Source organism: Crinia signifera, chromosome 11 (genome assembly GCF_055691185.1).
Source record: "Crinia signifera chromosome 11, ASM5569118v1, whole genome shotgun sequence".
Taxonomy (NCBI): domain Eukaryota; kingdom Metazoa; phylum Chordata; class Amphibia; order Anura; family Myobatrachidae; genus Crinia; species Crinia signifera.
Window position 1 is genome coordinate 89,017,661 of NC_139227.1, and position 20,628 is coordinate 89,038,288.

At 45.0% G+C, this 20,628-nt stretch overlaps 1 protein-coding gene across 6 annotated transcripts in view; it reads left to right on the forward strand.

The window, feature by feature from the left end:
- Positions 1–20,628, forward strand: part of BRSK2 (BR serine/threonine kinase 2) — a 127,896-nt gene that overhangs the window by 78,516 nt on the left and 28,752 nt on the right. For all 6 annotated transcript variants that reach the window (XM_083165616.1, XM_083165617.1, XM_083165619.1 and 3 more), the window contains exons 4-13: positions 452–592; positions 788–904; positions 6,492–6,525; positions 6,611–6,679; positions 7,783–7,929; positions 9,824–9,855; positions 13,353–13,517; positions 15,434–15,531; positions 15,639–15,789; positions 16,454–16,514. In XM_083165616.1, coding sequence (XP_083021742.1) covers positions 452–592; positions 788–904; positions 6,492–6,525; positions 6,611–6,679; positions 7,783–7,929; positions 9,824–9,855; positions 13,353–13,517; positions 15,434–15,531; positions 15,639–15,789; positions 16,454–16,514 — 1,015 coding nt within the window. The remainder of the gene's footprint in view (positions 1–451; positions 593–787; positions 905–6,491; positions 6,526–6,610; positions 6,680–7,782; positions 7,930–9,823; positions 9,856–13,352; positions 13,518–15,433; positions 15,532–15,638; positions 15,790–16,453; positions 16,515–20,628) is intronic.

Here is a 20,628-nt window from a genome sequence, read left to right on the forward strand (position 1 = left end):
CGATAATTATGGGCGGTGAAGGGGGCGGAGCTGGGCCGCGATAGTTAGAGAATCTCCCCCTATAGCATTTGTGGACTACATGCATAAGCAGACAGTATTTACCCTGCAGAGAAAAAATATAAATGTCTTTGCTCCCCTTTGTAATTCAACATGGTTTATTTCAGGTACAAAGTTAGATGTTTTTTTTCTTTGCTTTACTTTCAAATAGCTGAATTGCACAGTTTGTCCAATTTGGGATTTGAAAACAGACATTTGGTGCTCAAGTTGGCATTAAAGAATAACAGAACCCCTGAGCCATCGAGATGAGGCTTGAGAAAGAAGTGTCTATTTCCTCTAATCCTTTCTGAGATATGAAGCTCTGTTTCTGTGTAATTCTGTACCTTGCCTTCAGCTATCCATTTTCAGAACCACTTGCTTCTCCCCATTTATCTGTGCCCTTTTCGTGATACAGGTACTTGGTACTTGAGCACGTATCTGGTGGGGAACTTTTTGACTACTTGGTGAAGAAAGGACGTTTAACCCCAAAGGAAGCTCGAAAATTCTTCCGGCAGATAATTTCAGCGTTGGATTTCTGTCACAGTCACTCTATCTGGTGAGGGGTCTCCTGAGACATCGGAGTGGTCTTTGTCGGAGTGACTTGGTCATTCCACATAGTTATGATAAGTATCTGCTATGGCTAAAAAATGCAATTGTCTTTATTTCCTATATCACTGGTCATTGTTTGCCTGGATATATACGCAGTGTCTGTCTCTAAAACAATCAATCTTCATCTGTTGTCCTTTCACAGTCACAGAGACCTAAAGCCTGAGAATCTACTTCTGGACGAGAGGAATAATATCCGAATAGCAGATTTTGGGATGGCCTCTCTGCAGGTCGGAGACAGCCTGCTAGAGACCAGCTGTGGGTATGTACAGAGGGCACTGAGTAGGTGTTATATGCGGAGGTGTAGTAGCCAGCTGTGGGTATGTATAGAGGGCACTGAGTAGGTGTTATATGCGGAGGTGTAGTAGCCCAGCTGTGGGTATGTACAGAGGGCACTGAGTAGGTGTTATATGCGGAGGTGTAGTAGCCAGCTGTGGGTATGTATAGAGGGCACTGAGTAGGTGTTATATGCAGAGGTGTAGTAGCCAGCTGTGGGTATGTATAGAGGGCACTGAGTAGGTGTTATATGCGGAGGTGTAGTAGCCAGCTGTGGGTATGTACAGAGGGCACTGAGTAGGTGTTATATGCGGAGGTGTAGTAGCCAGCTGTGGGTATGTATAGAGGGCACTGAGTAGGTGTTATATGCAGAGGTGTTGTAGCCAGCTGTGGGTATGTACAGAGGGCACTGAGTAGGTGTTATATGCGGAGGTGTAGTAGCCAGCTGTGGGTATGTATAGAGGGCACTGAGTAGGTGTTATATGCGGAGGTGTAGTAGCCAGCTGTGGGTATGTATAGAGGGCACTGAGTAGGTGTTATATGCAGAGGTGTAGTAGCCCAGCTGTGGGTATGGACAGAGGGCACTGAGTAGGTGTTATATGCAGAGGTGTAGTAGCCAGCTGTGGGTATGTACAGAGGGCACTGAGTAGGTGTTATATGCAGAGGCGTATTAGCCCAGCTGTGGGTATGGACAGAGGGTACTGAGTAGGTGTTATATGCAGAGTTGTAGTAGCCCAGCTGTGGGTATGTATAGAGGGCACTGAGTAGGTGTTATATGCAGAGGTGTAGTAGCCCAGCTGTGGGTATGTATAGAGGGCACTGAGTAGGTGTTATATGCAGAGCTGTAGTAGACAGCTGTGGGTATGTACAGAGGGCGCTGAGTAGGTGTTATATGCAAAGGTGTAGTAGCCCAGCTGTGGGTATGGACAGAGGGCACTGAGTAGGTGTTATATGCGGAGGTGTAGTAGCCCAGCTGTGGGTATTTACAGAGGGCACTGAGTAGGTGTTATATGCAGAGGTGTAGTAGCCAGCTGTGGGTATGTATAGAGGGCACTGAGTAGGTGTTATATGCAGAGGTGTAGTAGCCAGCTGTGGGTATGTATAGAGGGCACTGAGTAGGTGTTATATGCACAGGTGTAGTAGCCCAGCTGTGGGTATGTACAGAGGGCATTGAGTAGGTGTTATATGCGGAGGTGTAGTAGCCCAGCTGTGGGTATGTACAGAGGGCACTGAGTAGGTGTTATATGTGGAGGTGTAGTAGCCCAGCTGTGGGTATGTACAGAGGGCACTGAGTAGGTGTTATATGCGGAGGTGTAGTAGCCCAGCTGTGGGCATGTACAGAGGGCACTGAGTAGGTGTTATATGCAGAGCTGTAGTAGCCAGCTGTGGGTATGTATAGAGGGCACTGAGTAGGTGTTATATGCAGAGGTGTAGTAGCCAGCTGTGGGTATGTACAGAGGGTGCTGAGTAGGTGTTATATGCAGAGGTGTAGTAGCCCAGCTGTGGGTATGGACAGAGGGCACTGAGTAGGTGTTATATGCAGAGGTGTAGTAGCCCAGCTGTGGGTATGTACAGAGGGCACTGAGTAGGTGTTATATGCAGAGCTGTAGTAGCCAGCTGTGGGTATGTACAGAGGGCACTGAGTAGGTGTTATTTGCAGAGGTGTAGTAGCCAAGCTGTGGGTATGTACAGAGGGCACTGAGTAGGTGTTATATGCAGAGGTGTAGTAGCCCAGCTGTGGGTATGTACAGAGGGCACTAAGTAGGTGTTATATGCAGAGGTGTAGTAGCCAGCTGTGGGTATGTACAGAGGGCACTGAGTAGGTGTTATATGCAGAGGTGTAGTAGCCAGCTGTGGGTATGTACAGGTGTTATATGCGGAGGTGTAGTAGCCAGCTGTGGGTATGTACAGAGGGCACTGAGTAGGTGTTATATGCAGAGGTGTTGTAGCCAGCTGTGGGTATGTATAGAGGGCACTGAGTAGGTGTTATATGCAGAGCTGTAGTAGCCAGCTGTGGGTATGGACAGAGGGCACTGAGTAGGTGTTATATGCAGAGGTGTAGTAGCCCAGCTGTGGGTATGTACAGAGGGCACTGAGTAGGTGTTATATGCAGAGGTGTAGTAGCCAGCTGTGGGTATGTACAGGTTTTATATGCGGAGGTGTAGTAGCCAGCTGTGGGTATGTACAGAGGGCACTGAGTAGGTGTTATATGCAGAGGTGTAGTAGCCAGCTGTGGGTATGTATAGAGGGCACTGAGTAGGTGTTATATGCAGAGCTGTAGTAGCCAGCTGTGGGTATGTACAGAGGGCACTGAGTAGGTGTTATATGCAGAGGTGTAGTAGCCCAGCTGTGGGTATGTACAGAGGGCACTGAGTAGGTGTTATATGCAGAGCTGTAGTAGCCAGCTGTGGGTATGTATAGAGGGCACTGAGTAGGTGTTATATGCAGAGCTGTAGTAGCCAGCTGTGGGTATGTATAGAGGGCACTGAGTAGGTGTTATATGTGGAGTTGTAGTAGCCAGCTGTTGGTATGTACAGAGGGCACTGAGTAGGTGTTATATGTGGAGTTGTAGTAGCCAGCTGTGGGTATGTACAGAGGGCACTGAGTAGGTGTTATATGCAGAGGTGTAGTAGCCCAGCTGTGGGTATGTACAGAGGGCACTGAGTAGGTGTTATATGCAGAGCTGTAGTAGCCCAGCTGTGGGTATGTACAGAGGGCGCTGAGTAGGTGTTACATGCAGAGGTGTAGTAGGCCAGCTGTTGGTATGTACAGAGGGCACTGAGTAGGTGTTATATGCAGAGCTGTAGTAGCCCAGCTGTGGGTATGTACAGAGGGCGCTGAGTAGGTGTTATATGCAGAGGCGTAGTAGCCCAGCTGTGGGTATGTACAGAGGGCACTGAGTAGGTGTTACATGCGGAGGTGTAGTAGCCCAGCTGTTGGTATGGACAGAGGGCACTGAGTAGGTGTTATATGCAGAGGTGTAGTAGCCCAGCTGTGGGTATGTACAGAGGGCATTGAGTAGGTGTTATATGCAGAGGTGTAGTAGCCAAGCTGTGAGTATGTACAGAGGGCACTGAGTAGGTGTTACATGCAGAGGTGTAGTAGCCCAGCTGTGGGTATGTACTGAGGGCACTGAGTAGGTGTTACATGCAGAGGTGTAGTAGCCCAGCTGTGGGTATGTACAGAGGGCACTAAGTAGGTGTTATATGCAGAGGTATAGTAGCCCAGCTGTGGGTATGTACTGAGGGCACTGAGTAGGTGTTATATGCAGAGGTGTAGTAGCCCAGCTGTGGGTATGTACAGAGGGCACTAAGTAGGTGTTATATGCAGAGGTGTAGTAGCCCAGCTGTGGGTATGTACAGAGGGCACTAAGTAGGTGTTATATGCAGAGGTGTAGTAGCCAAGCTGTGGGTATGTACAGAGGGCATTAAGTAGGTGTTATATGCAGAGGTGTAGTAGCCCAGCTGTGGGTATGTACAGAGGGCACTAAGTAGGTGTTATATGCAGAGGTGTAGTAGCCCAGCTGTGGGTATGTACAGAGGGTACTAACTAGGTGTTATATGCAGAGGTGTAGTAGCCCAGCTGTGGGTATGTATAGAGGGCACTAAGTAGGTGTTACATGCAGAGGTGTAGTAGCCCAGCTGTGGGTATGTACAGAGGGCACTGAGTAGGTGTTCTATGCAGAGGTGTAGTAGCCAGCTGTGGGTATGTACAGAGGGCACTAAGTAGGTGTTACAGTATATGCAGAGGTGTAGTAGCCCAGCTGTGGGTATGTATAGAGGGCATTCTGTAGGTGTTATATGCAGAGATAATGCTTGTCAGTATTTTGTCTGTCAGTATTTTGAATGTGGGGAAATCATACATACGTACCCCGTGTAGCTGCTGATGTCGGCAGGTGCTGGATGTAAAGCGTACATTACTGCGCCAGCGGAACATGTATCTGTGCTGCTTTATTGGTGCACATCGGACTGCCTATTGCCAGGTGCAAGTAAATCTATTTGAATAGTCCTAAGAGGAACGTACCCTCACCCCTTGCTCTGTGAATATACTGCAATCTGCCTGTGTCGTGGGAAACGAGGGCTTACACCAATGCCCAGGAGGTTTCTGTAGTGGCCGTCTTATATGTATAGCTGCAGGGGACCAGCTGTAGATATACCAATATATAATCCGGGATCTATAGACTTTGGTAAGTGGGCACACAGCGGTTCATCATTCAGCAGACCCCCTGTTCGAGCGCCTTCTGCGTGTATCACATTCGCAAGGGCCGGGGGCGGTAGCAGGGGAATGCCCAGTGTGCGGGAATGCCCAGCGTGCAACGGTGGGGGAAAGGGCAGCCATTCGGTCGGACGGGGTGGTGTTTAGCGGTTCGCTAGGCTGAAAACATACGCCACTTAGCGAACAGGTCTGACCCAGGCCCCTGCTTTCATAATTGGTTGCCCAAAAAAATTTTTACAAAAGTTTTTTACATGTTGGGTGTTCGATTCAGTTTGGGTCGCCCTACGAGTACCTGAATACATAGTATGCATGCAAAAATCTGTGATTTTGGAATGAGATGGGGACGAGATGAGGCATCATTGCTGGCGTTTTCACGCCATTGGTCAAAAGACATACAGTAGGGGGTATTCAGTCCCGGGTCACGACTGTCTGGACATCCTGACAGTCCTGACCCTGGCCCGTTCTTGGCATGGCATGCTCGACAAAGATTGCTCGACAAAGATTCGGCATACGGGATTCAATGTCCCGCCTGGCGAGCGCTGAAAAGGGGGCGAGTCCGTGAGATGTGGCCGTGAGCTCAACAATCCATAGCCGTTCTCACGAAACGGGTCATTTCGGTCGAGATGCCTAGTCAATGCTATCGGAAAGACAGCATTGAATAGGCACCCGCCGCAATTTCTCCCATTATTATTATTATTATTATTATTTTATTTATAAGGCGCCACAAGTGTTTTGCAGCGCCATACAAAGGAACAGTACAGTGAGACAAAACTTGGCATTATATTGAATAAATAACAAAATAGAGTACAGGTAAAGAGCGCCACAGTTCAATACACATTAAAGCTAAAATATAAGTAGTGAGGACACAATTAACATACTACTAGGGGCTGGTGGCCAATGATGGAGATGAGTATGCAGACGAAGATGGTCACTGAGTGTTTGAGTATAGGAGAGCTGTGAGTGACATGTGAAGAGAAGAGGGCTTTGACAACAGGAGGGAAGAGGGCCCTGCTCTGAGGAGCTTACAATCTAGTAGGAAGGGGAGACAGAGAGATTACATGAGGTGCAAGCAAGTGGGTGGTGGCTAGGTAGCCGGATGTAAACAGGCAAGGGGTCGGAGAAGCAGCCTCAGGACTAGTTTATGCAGCGAAAGGGTACGTTGGTGAGTTTTCAGTGCCCTATCAGAGGAATTGAATACCCCCATAGCTGGGAATGTACGAATAGAATAAAGTATGATACATGCTACGGGAGACCCAGGAAGACATAGAGCCAGCGCAGATACTGCACATTACTGAAGCTGTGAGTGGATCACATTCTCCATAATGAGTTCTTCTGTGTCCTCTTCTCATCTCATGCAGGTCTCCTCACTATGCCTGCCCAGAGGTGATCCGGGTGAGTTCTCAGTGCTCCTTTCTCTTGTAGATGTTACGGTGCACTGCAATACAGCAATACCATTAACCTTTGATATTCTGTGCAGGGCGAAAAATATGACGGCAGAAAGGCTGACATCTGGAGCTGCGGCGTGATCTTGTTTGCGTTACTTGTGGTGAGAATATTACCTCTTTTAAAATGAATTTATAGTTTAGTACTATTTCACATAACAAAATTCCAAATATCATTTAAAAAATAGTCAATTACTATACTTCTTCTATAAGTACTTGCACCCTAAATGCTTTTGTCCTTATTTCTTGAAAAATGTGTTTGATTTTTTTCTGTAAGAGTAGAATCCTCTTGGAACACATTGCATCTACTGCATACAACCTGATGCTTCACTAACCGCAACTTCCTTGTGATCACAGTGCTCCTCTGGGGAGGACTGCATGCAGTGAGGGCTGCTGCTATAGGTCAATAATGGGGCAAGACATGGACATTCCATCCTATAGTAATCATCCCACATCTCTCCTACCACTGATGCCACCTCTACTCAAATCTCCTTTATTGTCCCAGACGCCATAGTATCCTGAGACACCTCAGCCCACTGACTTGGCGTCACACTTGGCTTTGTCCTCTGCTTTATATCTCACATCCGGTCTCTCTCCCAGGCCAATCACACATATCCGTCATCCGGATATGTATAAAAAGAGAAAGGGGCCTGTATGCAGTTTCCACTCTGGCCCCCTTCACTCTCTAGTCGGTGACACAAACGAGTAGACCCTGGCGCACTGGCATTTTCCCTGAAGTTTTTTCTACTGCGCAAAAGCATATTGAGGGATAAAAAATTTTGCCACACCATTTTCCAGACCATTTGTAGAGCGCTGACACTGCTTGAGTGGAAGTAGTGAAGATCATGGTTGCATGGTCTTAGTCTTACCATGTACAATGGACCCCTGAGCTACACCTTCCATGCCTCTGATAACCTCCTCTCACTCATTGCCTACAAGACGTCTCCTGTGCTGCTACTCACCTATGGGATACACCACCTGATCAGACTCTCCCAATGGGGTAAATGTACTAAAATGGGATAGTCTATTGAAGATGGGATGTCGCTATGGGCAACCAATTAGATTCTGTCTGTTATCTTCTAGAAAGAGCTAAATAAATAAGAAGTAGAATCTGATCTCAACAATCTCAACAAAGCTAACTCTGCTTACTTGCCAGGTTCTTGAGTTCCTACATGAAATAGAATGACTTGGTTTTGTTGTCCTGCAGGGCGCCCTTCCATTTGATGATGACAACCTTAGGCAGCTTCTGGAGAAGGTGAAACGAGGGGTCTTCCACATGCCACATTTTATTCCTCCGGACTGTCAAAACCTCCTCTGCGGGATGATCGAGGTGGAACCCTTAAAGAGACTGACGGTGAGAAATAAGGAGCGAGACTGTGCCGGCATCTTCCTTGTAACCACTTCCTGTCAGCCAATGACAGGCCCTGACTCTTCCAGCATGGAGGATCATAGAGTAGCATTGACAGTCAGACTACTCACCGTGCAGACAGTCTACCATATCACTGTGCACCTTGCTGACATCACCACAGCTAGGCACAGTAGCATTAGTGGGATGACATGACAGGATAGTCTGCTGTAGTAGTGATCCTCACTGAAGTCTCCTTTGTGGAGAGGCCGCATTCTTGTCTATTAAGGTCTCCTCACCCCTACAATTGTCCAGTATAATAAAGCACAGGGGTATGCGGTGCTTGGGTCGACAATGTCTAGGTGGACAATCACTAAGTTGACCACTATCTGTTGACCTAGTCACTGTCAACCATTAGTGTTCGACCTAGTGGCTGTCGACCTGGACATTGTCTGCCATATATGCCGTAACCAGCACTGGACAGACTAAGATATATAACTTTATCATCCAGGTAGAATAACTAAGGACCCATTTGTCAAATAACTACAGTAGTTAAAAGCCTATCAAACTGACGTCGTCTGCAATGTACTTTCACTTTAAACTGTGACAGTATTTATTTTTACTTTGAGCTGTGTTCGTCACCATTCCCTATCTGCTCCTACCTCCAATCTCTGGCTTCACAGCTCCCTCGCTTCATATCCAGCAAGTTTGAAACAGATCAGTGGCCCTGCAAAAATTGCTTTCACTTTCTGTTATAACATCTTTTAGCACATAAAGGAGTAATGTTGTGTGTCGAGCGGCCTCCAGTGGTCACTGGTGGTACTTCACCTCATAGAGGCATAGATAGCCTTTTATGTATACAGTAAATATATTTGCAGCTATTTCCCTGAAAACACACTTTTTGGCTGGTTAGCCAAAAATATCAATTACCCCTTGACTACTTACAGTATACAATACTGAATACAGAAGATCTCCCTGATGCCTGCTTTGATCCTTACATTTCTGACAGCTGGCCCTATAGGTTTCTATAGGGGATGCAATGCTGGCATTGACCCCTCCCCAGCTACCATTAGTCCATTGTAGCCTATGGTCTGCAATTTGCACCTGCAGGCGGCAGTGGGTTCCCCCGAGACCCTCACCAGATAGTGCTTGTGTGGTCGGCTGGACAGTGTACATCACAGGGACTTTGCTGTGGGCAACCAATCAGATTCTATTATCTTCTAGAAAGTGCTAAATAAATAAGAAGTAGAATCTGATTGGTTGATATGGGCAACGTGCCATCTTTAGTAGAACTCCCATCATAGTAAATGTACCCTATCATGTGAATTGATTCTTTGTACTATCTATAACTTTATCCAATGCATAATAAGCTTACATACTATTTATGGGATCCAGATGATAGGACGGACGGTTAGGAGGCCGACATATGTACAAGGCCAACAATGACAAGAGGTCGACATGCACTAGGTTACCATTGACACACAAGAAATAGTTCATCATAACAAAGGTCGACATATGAAAAGGCGACATGAGTTTTGATACTTTAAAGTCCACATTGTCTGCAATTGGGAAGGGTAAACTGAGCGAGCCTTGCCAAGGGTACACGATACACTACAATGGGGGACCACATGGGTTGACATTAATCTAAAAAACCTTGCAAACTCATGTTGACCTATTCTTGTGTTGACCATTGTCATGCCCACCTTTTTTGCGTGTGTCGACATATTAACCAATTTGACTTACTGCATGTCAACCTTTTGCATGTTGACACATTGACTTTTTGACTGTCGACCTAAACAGTGTCTATCCTTTGAACCATACCCACCATGTGCTGTAGTACAGAGTGATGCAGCACGGAGGACGTTCAGCCATGTGTGTTAGTTGTGTCTTTTCTCCCTTGCAGTTAGAAACCATACAGAAGCACACCTGGTACATGTAAGTATGCCGACATAACATGGCAGATCTTGTGTGTGTTACAGCTAGCCATCTTTTGTGTCCTGTGTGTGACAGCTAATCATTCCATCCTATGTGCCACAGCTGGGCATATATCCTGTGTGTGACAGCTAATCATTCCATCTTATGTGTGACAGCTAGGCATATATCCTGTGTGTGACAGTTAGCCATTCCATCGTACGTGTGACAATTGGGCATATATCCTGTGTGTGACAGTTAGCCATTCCATCGTATGTGTGACAATTGGGCATATATCCTGTGTGTGACAGCTAATCATTCCATCTTATGTGTAACAGCTGGGCATATATCCTGTGTGTGACAGCTAATCATTCCATCTTATGTGTGACAGCTAGGCATATATCCTGTGTGTGACAGTTAGCCATTCCATCGTACGTGTGACAATTGGGCATATATCCTGTGTGTGACAGTTAGCCATTCCATCGTATGTGTGACAATTGGGCATATATCCTGTGTGTGACAGCTAATCATTCCATCTTATGTGTAACAGCTGGGCATATATCCTGTGTGTGACAGTTAGCCATTCCATCGTATGTGTGACAGCTGGGCATATATCCTGTGTGTGACAGCTAACCATTCCATCTTATGTGTGACAGCTGGGCATAGATCCTGTGTGTGACAGCTAACCATTCCATCCTATGTGTGACAGCTGGGCATATATCCTGTGTGTGTGACAGCTAACCATTCCATCTTATTTGTGAGAGCTGGGCATATATCCTGTGTGTGGCAGCTAACCATTCCATCCTATGTGTGACAGCTGGGCATATATCCTGTGTGCTACAGGTAACCATTCCATCCTATGTGTGACAGCTGGGCATATATCCTGTGTGTGACAGCTAACCATTCCATCTTATGTGTGACAGCTGGGCATATATCCTGTGTGTGACAGCAAATGATTCCATCCTATGTGTGAAAGCTGGGCATATATCCTGTGTGTGACAGCTAAGGATTCCATCCTATGTGCGACGGCTGGGCATATATCCTGTGTGTGACAGCTAATCATTCCACCCTATGTGTGACAGCTGGGCATATATCCTGTGTGTGGCTAATCATTCCATCCTGTGTGTGACAGCTGGGCATGTATCCTGTGTGTGACAGCTAACCATTCCATCTTATGTGTGACAGCTGGGCATAGATCCTGTGTGTGACAGCTAACCATTCCATCATATGTGTGACAGCTGGGCATATATCCTGTGTGTGACAGCTAACCATTCCATCTTATGTGTGACAGCTGGGCATATATCCAGTATGTGTGACAGCTAGCCATCTTTTGTGTCCTGTGTGTGACAACTAACCATTCCATCCTATGTGTGACAGCTAGTCCTATATCCTGTGTATGAAAGCTAACAACCTATTCAGTATGTGACAGCTTGCCATTTATCCTGTGCATGAAAGCTTGCTACAGTATATATTCCTTGTGTGACAGTCATATATCCCATGAGTGACAGCTAGCCATAAATTCCATGTGTGACTGCTAGCCATATGTCTTGTGTGTGAGAGCTAGCCAGATATATCCTGTATGTGACAACCATATATTCCGTTTGTGACAGCTAGCCATCTATGACAGATGCGCAGAAAGCATAGTGACATGTCTTTGTGTGAGCCAGGACACTGAGACAGCTTGGTGACAGATAGCAATATGTGTCCATGAAAATGGATTGTAAAATGACTGGGCCAGATGTAACAAGCATCAAAAAGTGATAAGGTGGAGAGTGATAAACAGCCAGCCAATCAGCTCCCGCCTGTCATTTTTCAAACCCAGACTGTAACATGAAGGTAGGAGCTGATTGACGGGGCTGTTTATCACTCTCCATTTATCACTTTTTTAACCTTGATACATCTGGCCCATATGCACCTGACACATACTGTACTTCTTTAAATAGTTTTGTGTATGTAAATATAATGGCCTTAACATACTCACAAAATTAGAAAGTAGATATATTGATGGTTTCAGATTAAGGACTGTCTGTTCTAGTACCTCAGTCGAGTCCTGTATTATTCTTGCAAACTATGGGGAATAAATCTATCAACGCAATGCACCACACCCGTCACAGTGACCACTTGCATCTTCCCTCCAGGAACTCTCTTGGAGAGGAATATGGAAACACAGAGTAAACAAAACAACTACACATAGACAATGGCAGGCAATATGGACCTTATCCATGCAGAGGTGTAACTCCCAGAGACAATGGAGACACCTGCCTCTGGTCTCCTGCCCTGATGGGGCATCTGTCTGTACAGCAGCACCAGTACTGCGCTACAGTAAGCAACGATGCAACCATCAATGCCTATATCCGCTGCCTAGCGAGCACCTGAACGCCTCCCCGCAGAATGGAATCAGCCCCACAATGTAGCTGGAGTCCTGACAATTCACTGCGGGCTCCAGGACGTGCACACATATACAGATGTGTCCTCTTCTGGTACCGCAGTACACCAGTCACAGCATAGCGGGAGCCAGCGTCTGCATGTTCCCACTATGACTATACTACTCAATGGGGAAGATGTATTATAGTGGCGCATATCGCGCCACTATAACATTTCCTGCTTCGCCTCATTAAAGAGGCAAAGCAGGAAGGGACGTCGACAAAATGTATTAACATCTTGTCTGCCGAAGTGGGGGGGGAGTGCAAACTCCCCCCTCCGGCGATGTCCCCCTCCTTCACACTGATGCGCTGTCTACTTCCTCCGGGCCGGCTGTACTGGGCATGCGCGGGATCTCACTACTCACGCAAGATCTCGAGCGCAGCCCAGAGCCAGCAGCAGGGACAATGCTGTCCCTGCTTTGGTGATAAGGCTTCGCCAGCCTGCTGCTAGTGAAATGGATAGCAGTAGCGGGTGGAACGGTGAGCGCTGCCCCAGTCATATAGCGCACACCGGCTCCTTCATACATGGGGGAGAAACGGTATCAGTGCACATGTAGCAGGACACACACATACACAATAACTCACATCCTACTTGTTTTCCTATTTAAAGGGGTGCACCAAACTTGCGTCCAGGTGACTGGGGTGAAATTACACTACTGTGTCACCCAATTCTTTATGTACGTGACAGACTGGTGTGTGTGTGTGTGTGTGTGTGTGTCTGTGTGTCTGTGTGTCTGTGTGCCTGCGTCATGAAGAGATGTGACAATGAGGCAAATTCCTTCTTATCTGGACGAAACCATGTGCACTGCAGGTGGTGCAGATGTTACTTGTGCAGAGAGAGTTAGATTTGGGTGGGGGGGTTTCTTCAAAGTGAGATCTATATTTCAGTGTCAAAATAAAGCAGCCAGTATTTTCCCTGCACAGAAACAAAATAACTCACCCAAAGCTAAATCTCTCTGCACATGTTACATCTGCCCCCCTGCAGTGCACATGGTTTTGTCCAGCTAAGAAGGAATTTGCCTCTAAGAGTGAACTAGATTAAGGCCCAATAGCCGTATGTACATCCATCTTGTACAAATATATGTCTTGCTTTCTCAGTGGGGGTAAGAATGAGCCGGAACCAGAGCAGGCTGTGCCTAGGAAAGTAGCGATGGGATCTTTGCCATCGGTGGAGGATGTGGACCCCGATGTACTGGACAGCATGCACTCGTTAGGATGCTTTAGAGACCGCAACAAATTACTGCAGGACCTGTTATCTGAAGAGTAAGAGTCACAATCACTGCATTCATGTCATATACAGAGATGGTAAAGATCATTTACAAACGTGCAATAATTAGTGTCCGCTTTCCTGATTCAGATGTAGTCACCAATGCCCTCTCTATTGTCATTAGATTAGATGATTCAACCTTATTGTCATTACCCACAATGCAACAGGGCAATTAAATTTTACATCCATCCAAATCTCAGTGTGCAGCAAACTCAAACTTATTCACAATACATAAAACTCTATTACATTATAACATTAAAAGAAGTGGAATTTAATGCTAAAACAGCTCTAGGAAAGAGACTATTCTTCAATCTGAATATCCTAATTTTAGGGGGGTATTTAATCCCCACCGCTATTTCCGACGGGGGAAATAACGGCGGGCGCCTATTCAATGCTGTCTTGCCCAACAGCATTGAAGAGATTTATTGGGACACACCCCCTTAACACCAATCGCAAGACGGGACATAAAAGGGCCACGGTCACGGCTGTTGGGACGGATCAACAGTCGTGCCCTGGGATTGAATACCCCCCTTAAACATCTAAAAGGCTTCCAGAAGGCAAAAGAATAAATAGAGCCTGTGCAGGGTGAGTCAAATCTCTTAAAATACTATGTGCGCAATGCTCCTGTGATCAGGGCTTGCACTCCTGGTGACCGTCGCCCCATACACACGGGGATATGGTCTCTCATCGATTCATGCTGAAATTGCCCTGTGTGTACGGGGCTTTAGATTTGGGTGGGGTGTGTACTTCAAATGGATATCTATATTGCAGTGAAAAAAACTGCCAGTATTTACCCTGCACAGAAACAAAATAACTTGCCCAAATCTAACTAACTCTCTCTCTCTCTCTCTCTCTCTCTCTCTCTCTCTCTGCACATGTTACATCTGCCCCACCTGCAGTGCACATGGTTTTGTCCATTAAAAAAGGAAGTTTCTATTGCAAAACAACCAAAATTAGGCCTCAAATGTGCTTTGTAAACCAACTTGAATCACCTCCATTATATCATTTTATTTTTGCATGTGTATATCTCACCTGCATTTTGATACAAAACCACAAATTAGTAAACCCCTGTGATTCTAACTAAAATCAAGGTGGCCCTTTGCATTGGAAAATTTGACTACAGGCCCACATAAACTGGGCGACTTTGAGCTGAAAGTCGCTCAAAACAGCAGGTTTGAGCGGCTTTGAGCTCAAAGCCACCCAGTGTGTATGGTCCGGCGGTGAGCGCTGCTGCGCGCTCCCGCAACATCGCCAGGAAAGCCGTTCATCGGCTGGTTATACAAGAAGATGAGCGGCTTTCAGGACGGCTTTGCATAGCACTCCGCTATGCAATGCCGTCCTCCCCCCTCCGTCGGCGCCGGGCAGGGGGAAAGCCGCTCAGTGTGTATGTACTGAGCGGCTTTCCCCACTGATTGACATCACCTCTGTCCATACACGCTGGGCATAGTCGCCCAGTGTGTATGGACCTTAAGTGATGTTGTCTACGTAATGATAGCCTATGATCTAGTCAAAATTGCCTTGCCTGCACAGTCTATCTATACTAAGCAAACTATGCTAGACAATATTGACTAAGCAGGAGATAAACTGGAAGATTTTGGCTAACCTTCTAGGAGATTTTGACTAGCTAATCAAAATCTCCTGCCAAAATCTCTCCGTGTGTATACCCCTTCACTTATCCCTGCTGTCCCCTGGTAACAGATGCCTATCTACAATATAGAGCAATGCAATATGTTTGGCTAGTGACAAAAGTCAGTATCAGAGTGACAAAGTCAGAAGATAAATGATGTAATGAAATTAGGATTTATAGAGATAGGAGAAGCTATGGAAAGAAGACAGCAGGAGACGCTGGAGATGTACTGTGACAATTTGGCGAAGATTAATTCATTTCTAAGCCCCTTTATGTTATGTTCAGGGAAAACCAGGAGAAGATGATCTATTTCCTGTTACTAGACCGGAAGGAGAGGTATCCGAGCCAAGAAGATGAAGATCTCCCTCCAAGAGTAGATATTGGTACGGTTCTCTTATGCCATACCCACACATAAAGCAGATACCTCCCAAATAGTATAGTTGCTCCATTCATCTTTGGTCCTGCTATTCATTGTGACGTTCTATTGTAGACCCCCCTAGAAAACGGGTGGACTCCCCCATGCTGACCCGTCATGGGAAGAGAAGGCCAGAGAGAAAATCGATGGAAGTTCTAAGTGGAACAGACGGTGGGTCGCCAGTGCCAGCTCGCAGGGCTATTGAGATGGCACAGCACGGGCAAAGGTAAGTGATGTTTGGTTCCTCCAAGAACCTAGGCTGCAATAAAAACATTTGAAATATTTTTTAAAAACATGGATATGCATTGGGGCAGCACGGATGGTGTAATGGTTAGCATTACTGCCTCACAGCGCTGAGGTCATGGGTTTGATTCCCACCATGGCCCTAACTGTGCAGAGTTTGTATATTCTCCCCATGCGTGAGTTTCCTCCGGGTACTCCAGTTTCCTCCCACAATCCAAAAATATACTGGTAATCTAATTGGCTCCCAACAAATTAACCCTAGAATGTCTGTGTGTGCATGTAATAGGGAATATAGATGTAAGCTCCACTGGGGCAGGGACGGATGTGAATGTTCCAATATTCTCTGTAAAGCGCTGCGGAATATGTGTGCGCTATATAAGAAACTGTTAATTAATATGTGTGTGTATGTAAACTTATCTCTGATACTAGTCCGTGCCTCCCCATCAATTTACCTCACAACACCTCACTGCCTCTAATGGAATACAGTTGATTTTGCGATGGGAATTTACTGAATCACATTTTTAAATCTCATTGGAGAAAGTAATAAATAGATAGTTTGGGGCAGGCGCCAGTCTCGCAGAACATTGCTTTGTATGTTGCTGTAATATGAACAATAGGTGAATTATGAAATGTGTCATGTCTTCCAGGTCACGATCTATCAGCGGTGCTTCATCAGGACTTTCCACCAGTCCTATCAGTAGTCCCAGGGTAAGTCATCTCTCTGCTCCTTTAATCCATTACCTAATAATTGCGCCCTACCTCCCACGTTTGCCTCCTTGTTCGTTACTGATAGCGTTATGGCCCCCTCATGTAACGTGTATAGTCACAGTAAGATGCTGATGACAGGAGGCATTACCTTGTTTCCCTGTGCTTGTGTTAGTCTGCCTTATTACATGCCTATACTGTTTCTCTGTGTGTAAGCAAATGTACTTATCTCCTGTATACAGACACACAAGTGCAGTTCTCATGGTATTAATGGTTGTGCATCTAAAAAGAGCTGTGTAAACAGTCACTTTCCTGAGATAAAAGATGCAATCGTTTTATAAAGTAATTATATCAAACTTATACACAACGTTGTGCGTTTTGTGTAACTGCACCAATGTTTTGTAATTGTGTTTGACACAGAACTGCACCTCGTAGTGTTTATGTGTACGGGAAATACATACATGACATGGATGATGTAGAAACTGGATAATGTGGAGACTAGCCAGGCATCTTAAGACATCTACGGAGAAATGTATTAGGGTGCGAGTCTGCGGAGGTCTGGGATTTCGGACAAGATTGCCCGAATTTTTAAGGCAGCAATCATTTACAAGGCAAAACCGGGTTGGTTAAAAGTATGGGCAATCTTGTCAGAAAACCCTGACCTCCACACACTCGCACTCTATGTGTGGACAGTGGACAAATGGTCGACATGTTCACATGACAAAGGTCGACATGTGAAAAGGTTGACATGAGTTTTCATGTTGGTGTCGTTGTCGACATAGATTGACATGGACACCATATAAGTGTACCTCGTGGCTCACTGCGATCAAGTAATATTATAACCTAACTCTATGCCCACTTGGATGGTGACGTATGAACAAGTCGGTTAAAAAAAATCATGAAAAACTAATTTTGACCTTTTTCCATGTCGACCTTTTTAATGGTGATCTTTTGGGTGTGTCGACCTTTGACCATGTCAAACTAATGCATGTTCACATTTTGACTGTCGACCAATAGTGGTAGACCTTTTGACTATTGACCTTTTTACTGTTGACTTAATGACACATTTCAATCCCATCTACACTGTTGACCAGTGAATAAGCATAGGCTGCACAAGCTGGTACGTACAAGTCAGCATTTGAGGGCATCTAATGGATTATATTCAGTGAGAGCATCTAATGGGTTCTATTCAGTGGCACATCTATATGTAGGCCGGAGTGGTGGTGGTGGTGGTCTAGTTCCACGTGTGAGGAAATAAGAGGAGAAATCCTAACCCCTAATGACGCACTTTAGATGCGAGACCGAGACACATCTTGCATGTGGCCGAAGGGAAGAGACCATTGAATGACCTCTTCCCCCTTCGGAAATAAAAGACAGTAAAAATTGACTTTTATTTCAGCCAGAGATTGCCGAAAAGGGGGCGGGCGCTGATGTCATGAAAACGTTTGGCATCGGCCCTGCTCCGGCCCGGTGTCCAACCCCAGCCCGTCCCCCCTGGGGCAGACGGCTCAGGGAGTGTGAAACTCACCGAAGCCGCTCGCTCCCGGGGTTTGCACATGCGCATAAACGCACAAACTCCAAACATTGGGGAAGGGCCGAATTCGGCCCTCTATGAGCTGTGTATGAATCGGACCCATGGACCCAAACCATAGGTTCTGCCTAATTGTAGTGATCGGGTTTGGTTGGTTGGGCAGGTCACAAACTCTGGTGTGGTCATCAACCAAACGGACAGATTACAGGAATAGCTGTGTATCTTGGATATGGTGTATTGGTAATATCAAGCACTGTGTAAAGGACTGATACCATTTATCACGTACTAGTTACCAGCCTGTAAAATGACAGAACAGCATAACAGTAATGTCGGCGCTGGTGGTTGTGCACGGCTGAACAGAGCAACACTTCAATTTCTATGTTGGCGCCATCTAGTGGCTGGAGGTGCACAGAACCCTAGAATTTCCCCATAAAGTCCAGTAACTGCATTGGCCTTTTATTATATTGGGCGGACAGACAGAAATACATTTAATGGTGGAGAGTAGTTTAGTTCTGAGTGACATACAGTATAACAGGTATGATTATCAGAACATACATGTTTCAAATGTACTTTTTTGAAGCATATAATGCACTCCCCAGTGTAAGATCTGTGGATATTAGGAGTTATCTCAGAGTCCTGAGTATGAAGCTTCAGGCCTACAGCTTTCTCACTGTGTACGGGAATGTGTTACTCCTGATGCTCTGTAGTATGTAGTGCATTATTCCCTATATACTTTACTGTATGTTACACAATCTTAGGATGCCTGGTTAGGCTAACAGTATCTGGGTAATGATAACCATATCCATGTTTCTGGTTTTATCTATAAATATGTTTTAAATGAGCTATATGTAATTATGCACATGCTTCCATATATCTTTAACATATTAATTGTGCATTGATGCATAAATTCAGCAATCCTTCCTACTTTATTCTCCAGAAAAGTAACATACTCCAATCTGTAGATGTAACGTGTCCAGTGTGCAGTGTGCAGTGTACAGTGTGCAGTGTGCAGAAGGTGCATTTCTAAGAGCGTTCCTCAATGTGCTGAAGGGCATTTATACTCCACACAGTCATTTATACTACAACCATTGATATCCACACAGTCATTTATACTACTGCCATTTATATTCCACAGTCATTTTATACTACTGCCATGTATACTCCACACAGTCATTTTATACTCCACACAGTCATTTATACCACAACCATTGATATTCCACACAATCATTTATACTACTGCCATTTATACTCCACAGTCATTTTATACTAATGGAATGTATACTCCACACAGTCATTTTATACTCCACACAGTAATTTATATATACCACAACCATTTATATTCCACACAGTCATTTATACTCCACACAGCCATTTATACTACTGCCATTTATACTCCACACAGTCATTTGATACTCCACACAGTCATTTATACCACAACCATTTATATTCCACACAGTCATTTATACTACTGCCATTTATATTCCACAGTCATTTTATACTACTGCCATGTATACTCCACACAGTCATTTTATACTCCACACAGTCTTTTATACCACAACCATTGATATTCCACACAGTCATTTATACTACTGCCATTTATACTCCACAGTCATTTTATACTAATGGAATGTATACTCCACACAGTCATTTTATACTCCACACAGTAATTTATATATACCACAACCATTGATATTCCACACAGTCATTTATACTACTGCCATTTATACTCCACAGTCATTTTATACTAATGGAATGTATACTCCACACAGTCATTTTATACTCCACACAGTAATTTATATATACCACAACCATTTATATTCCACACAGTCATTTATACTCCACACACCAATTTATACTACTGCCATTTATACTCCACACAGTCATTTTATACTCCACACAGTAATTTATACCACAACCATTGATATTCCACACAGTCATTTATACTACTGCCATTTATACTTCACAGTCATTTTATACTAATGGAATGTATACTCCACACAGTCATTTTATACTCCACACAGTCATTTATATATACCACAACCATTGATATTCCACACAGTCATTTATACTCCACACAGCCATTTATACTACTGCCATTTATACTCCACACAGTCATTTTATACTCCATACAGTCATTTATACCACAACCATTTATACTCCACAAAGTCATATGTTGAACATGACCTCTTTTCACCAGCAGCCTGTCCCCAGTAAAAAAAGAATGCTGGATGGTTTAGAATGCATTCACCAGTGGAGACAAAACTAGAAACTGGTTCCCTATCCTTAGACCTTAACATTGCCTACTATATGTGTAAAATACAAGTTGGTTCAGTATGAAAAAAGCATGTTGTCAGTGAGCACCATGTAACTACAATGCAGCCAGCCTTACTATGGCCTTGTGGTGCAGCTCTGAGCGGACCTCAAAATAGTGATCTATTGGTCCCTTGTAAATGTTATTTTTGGTTCTTTTTTATTTAAACAGTGTGGGCCAGATGCACTAAGCTTCAAAAGTGATAAAATGGAGAGTGATAAGCAACCAACCAATCAGCTCCTGCCTGACATTTTTCAAACACAGTTTGTGACATG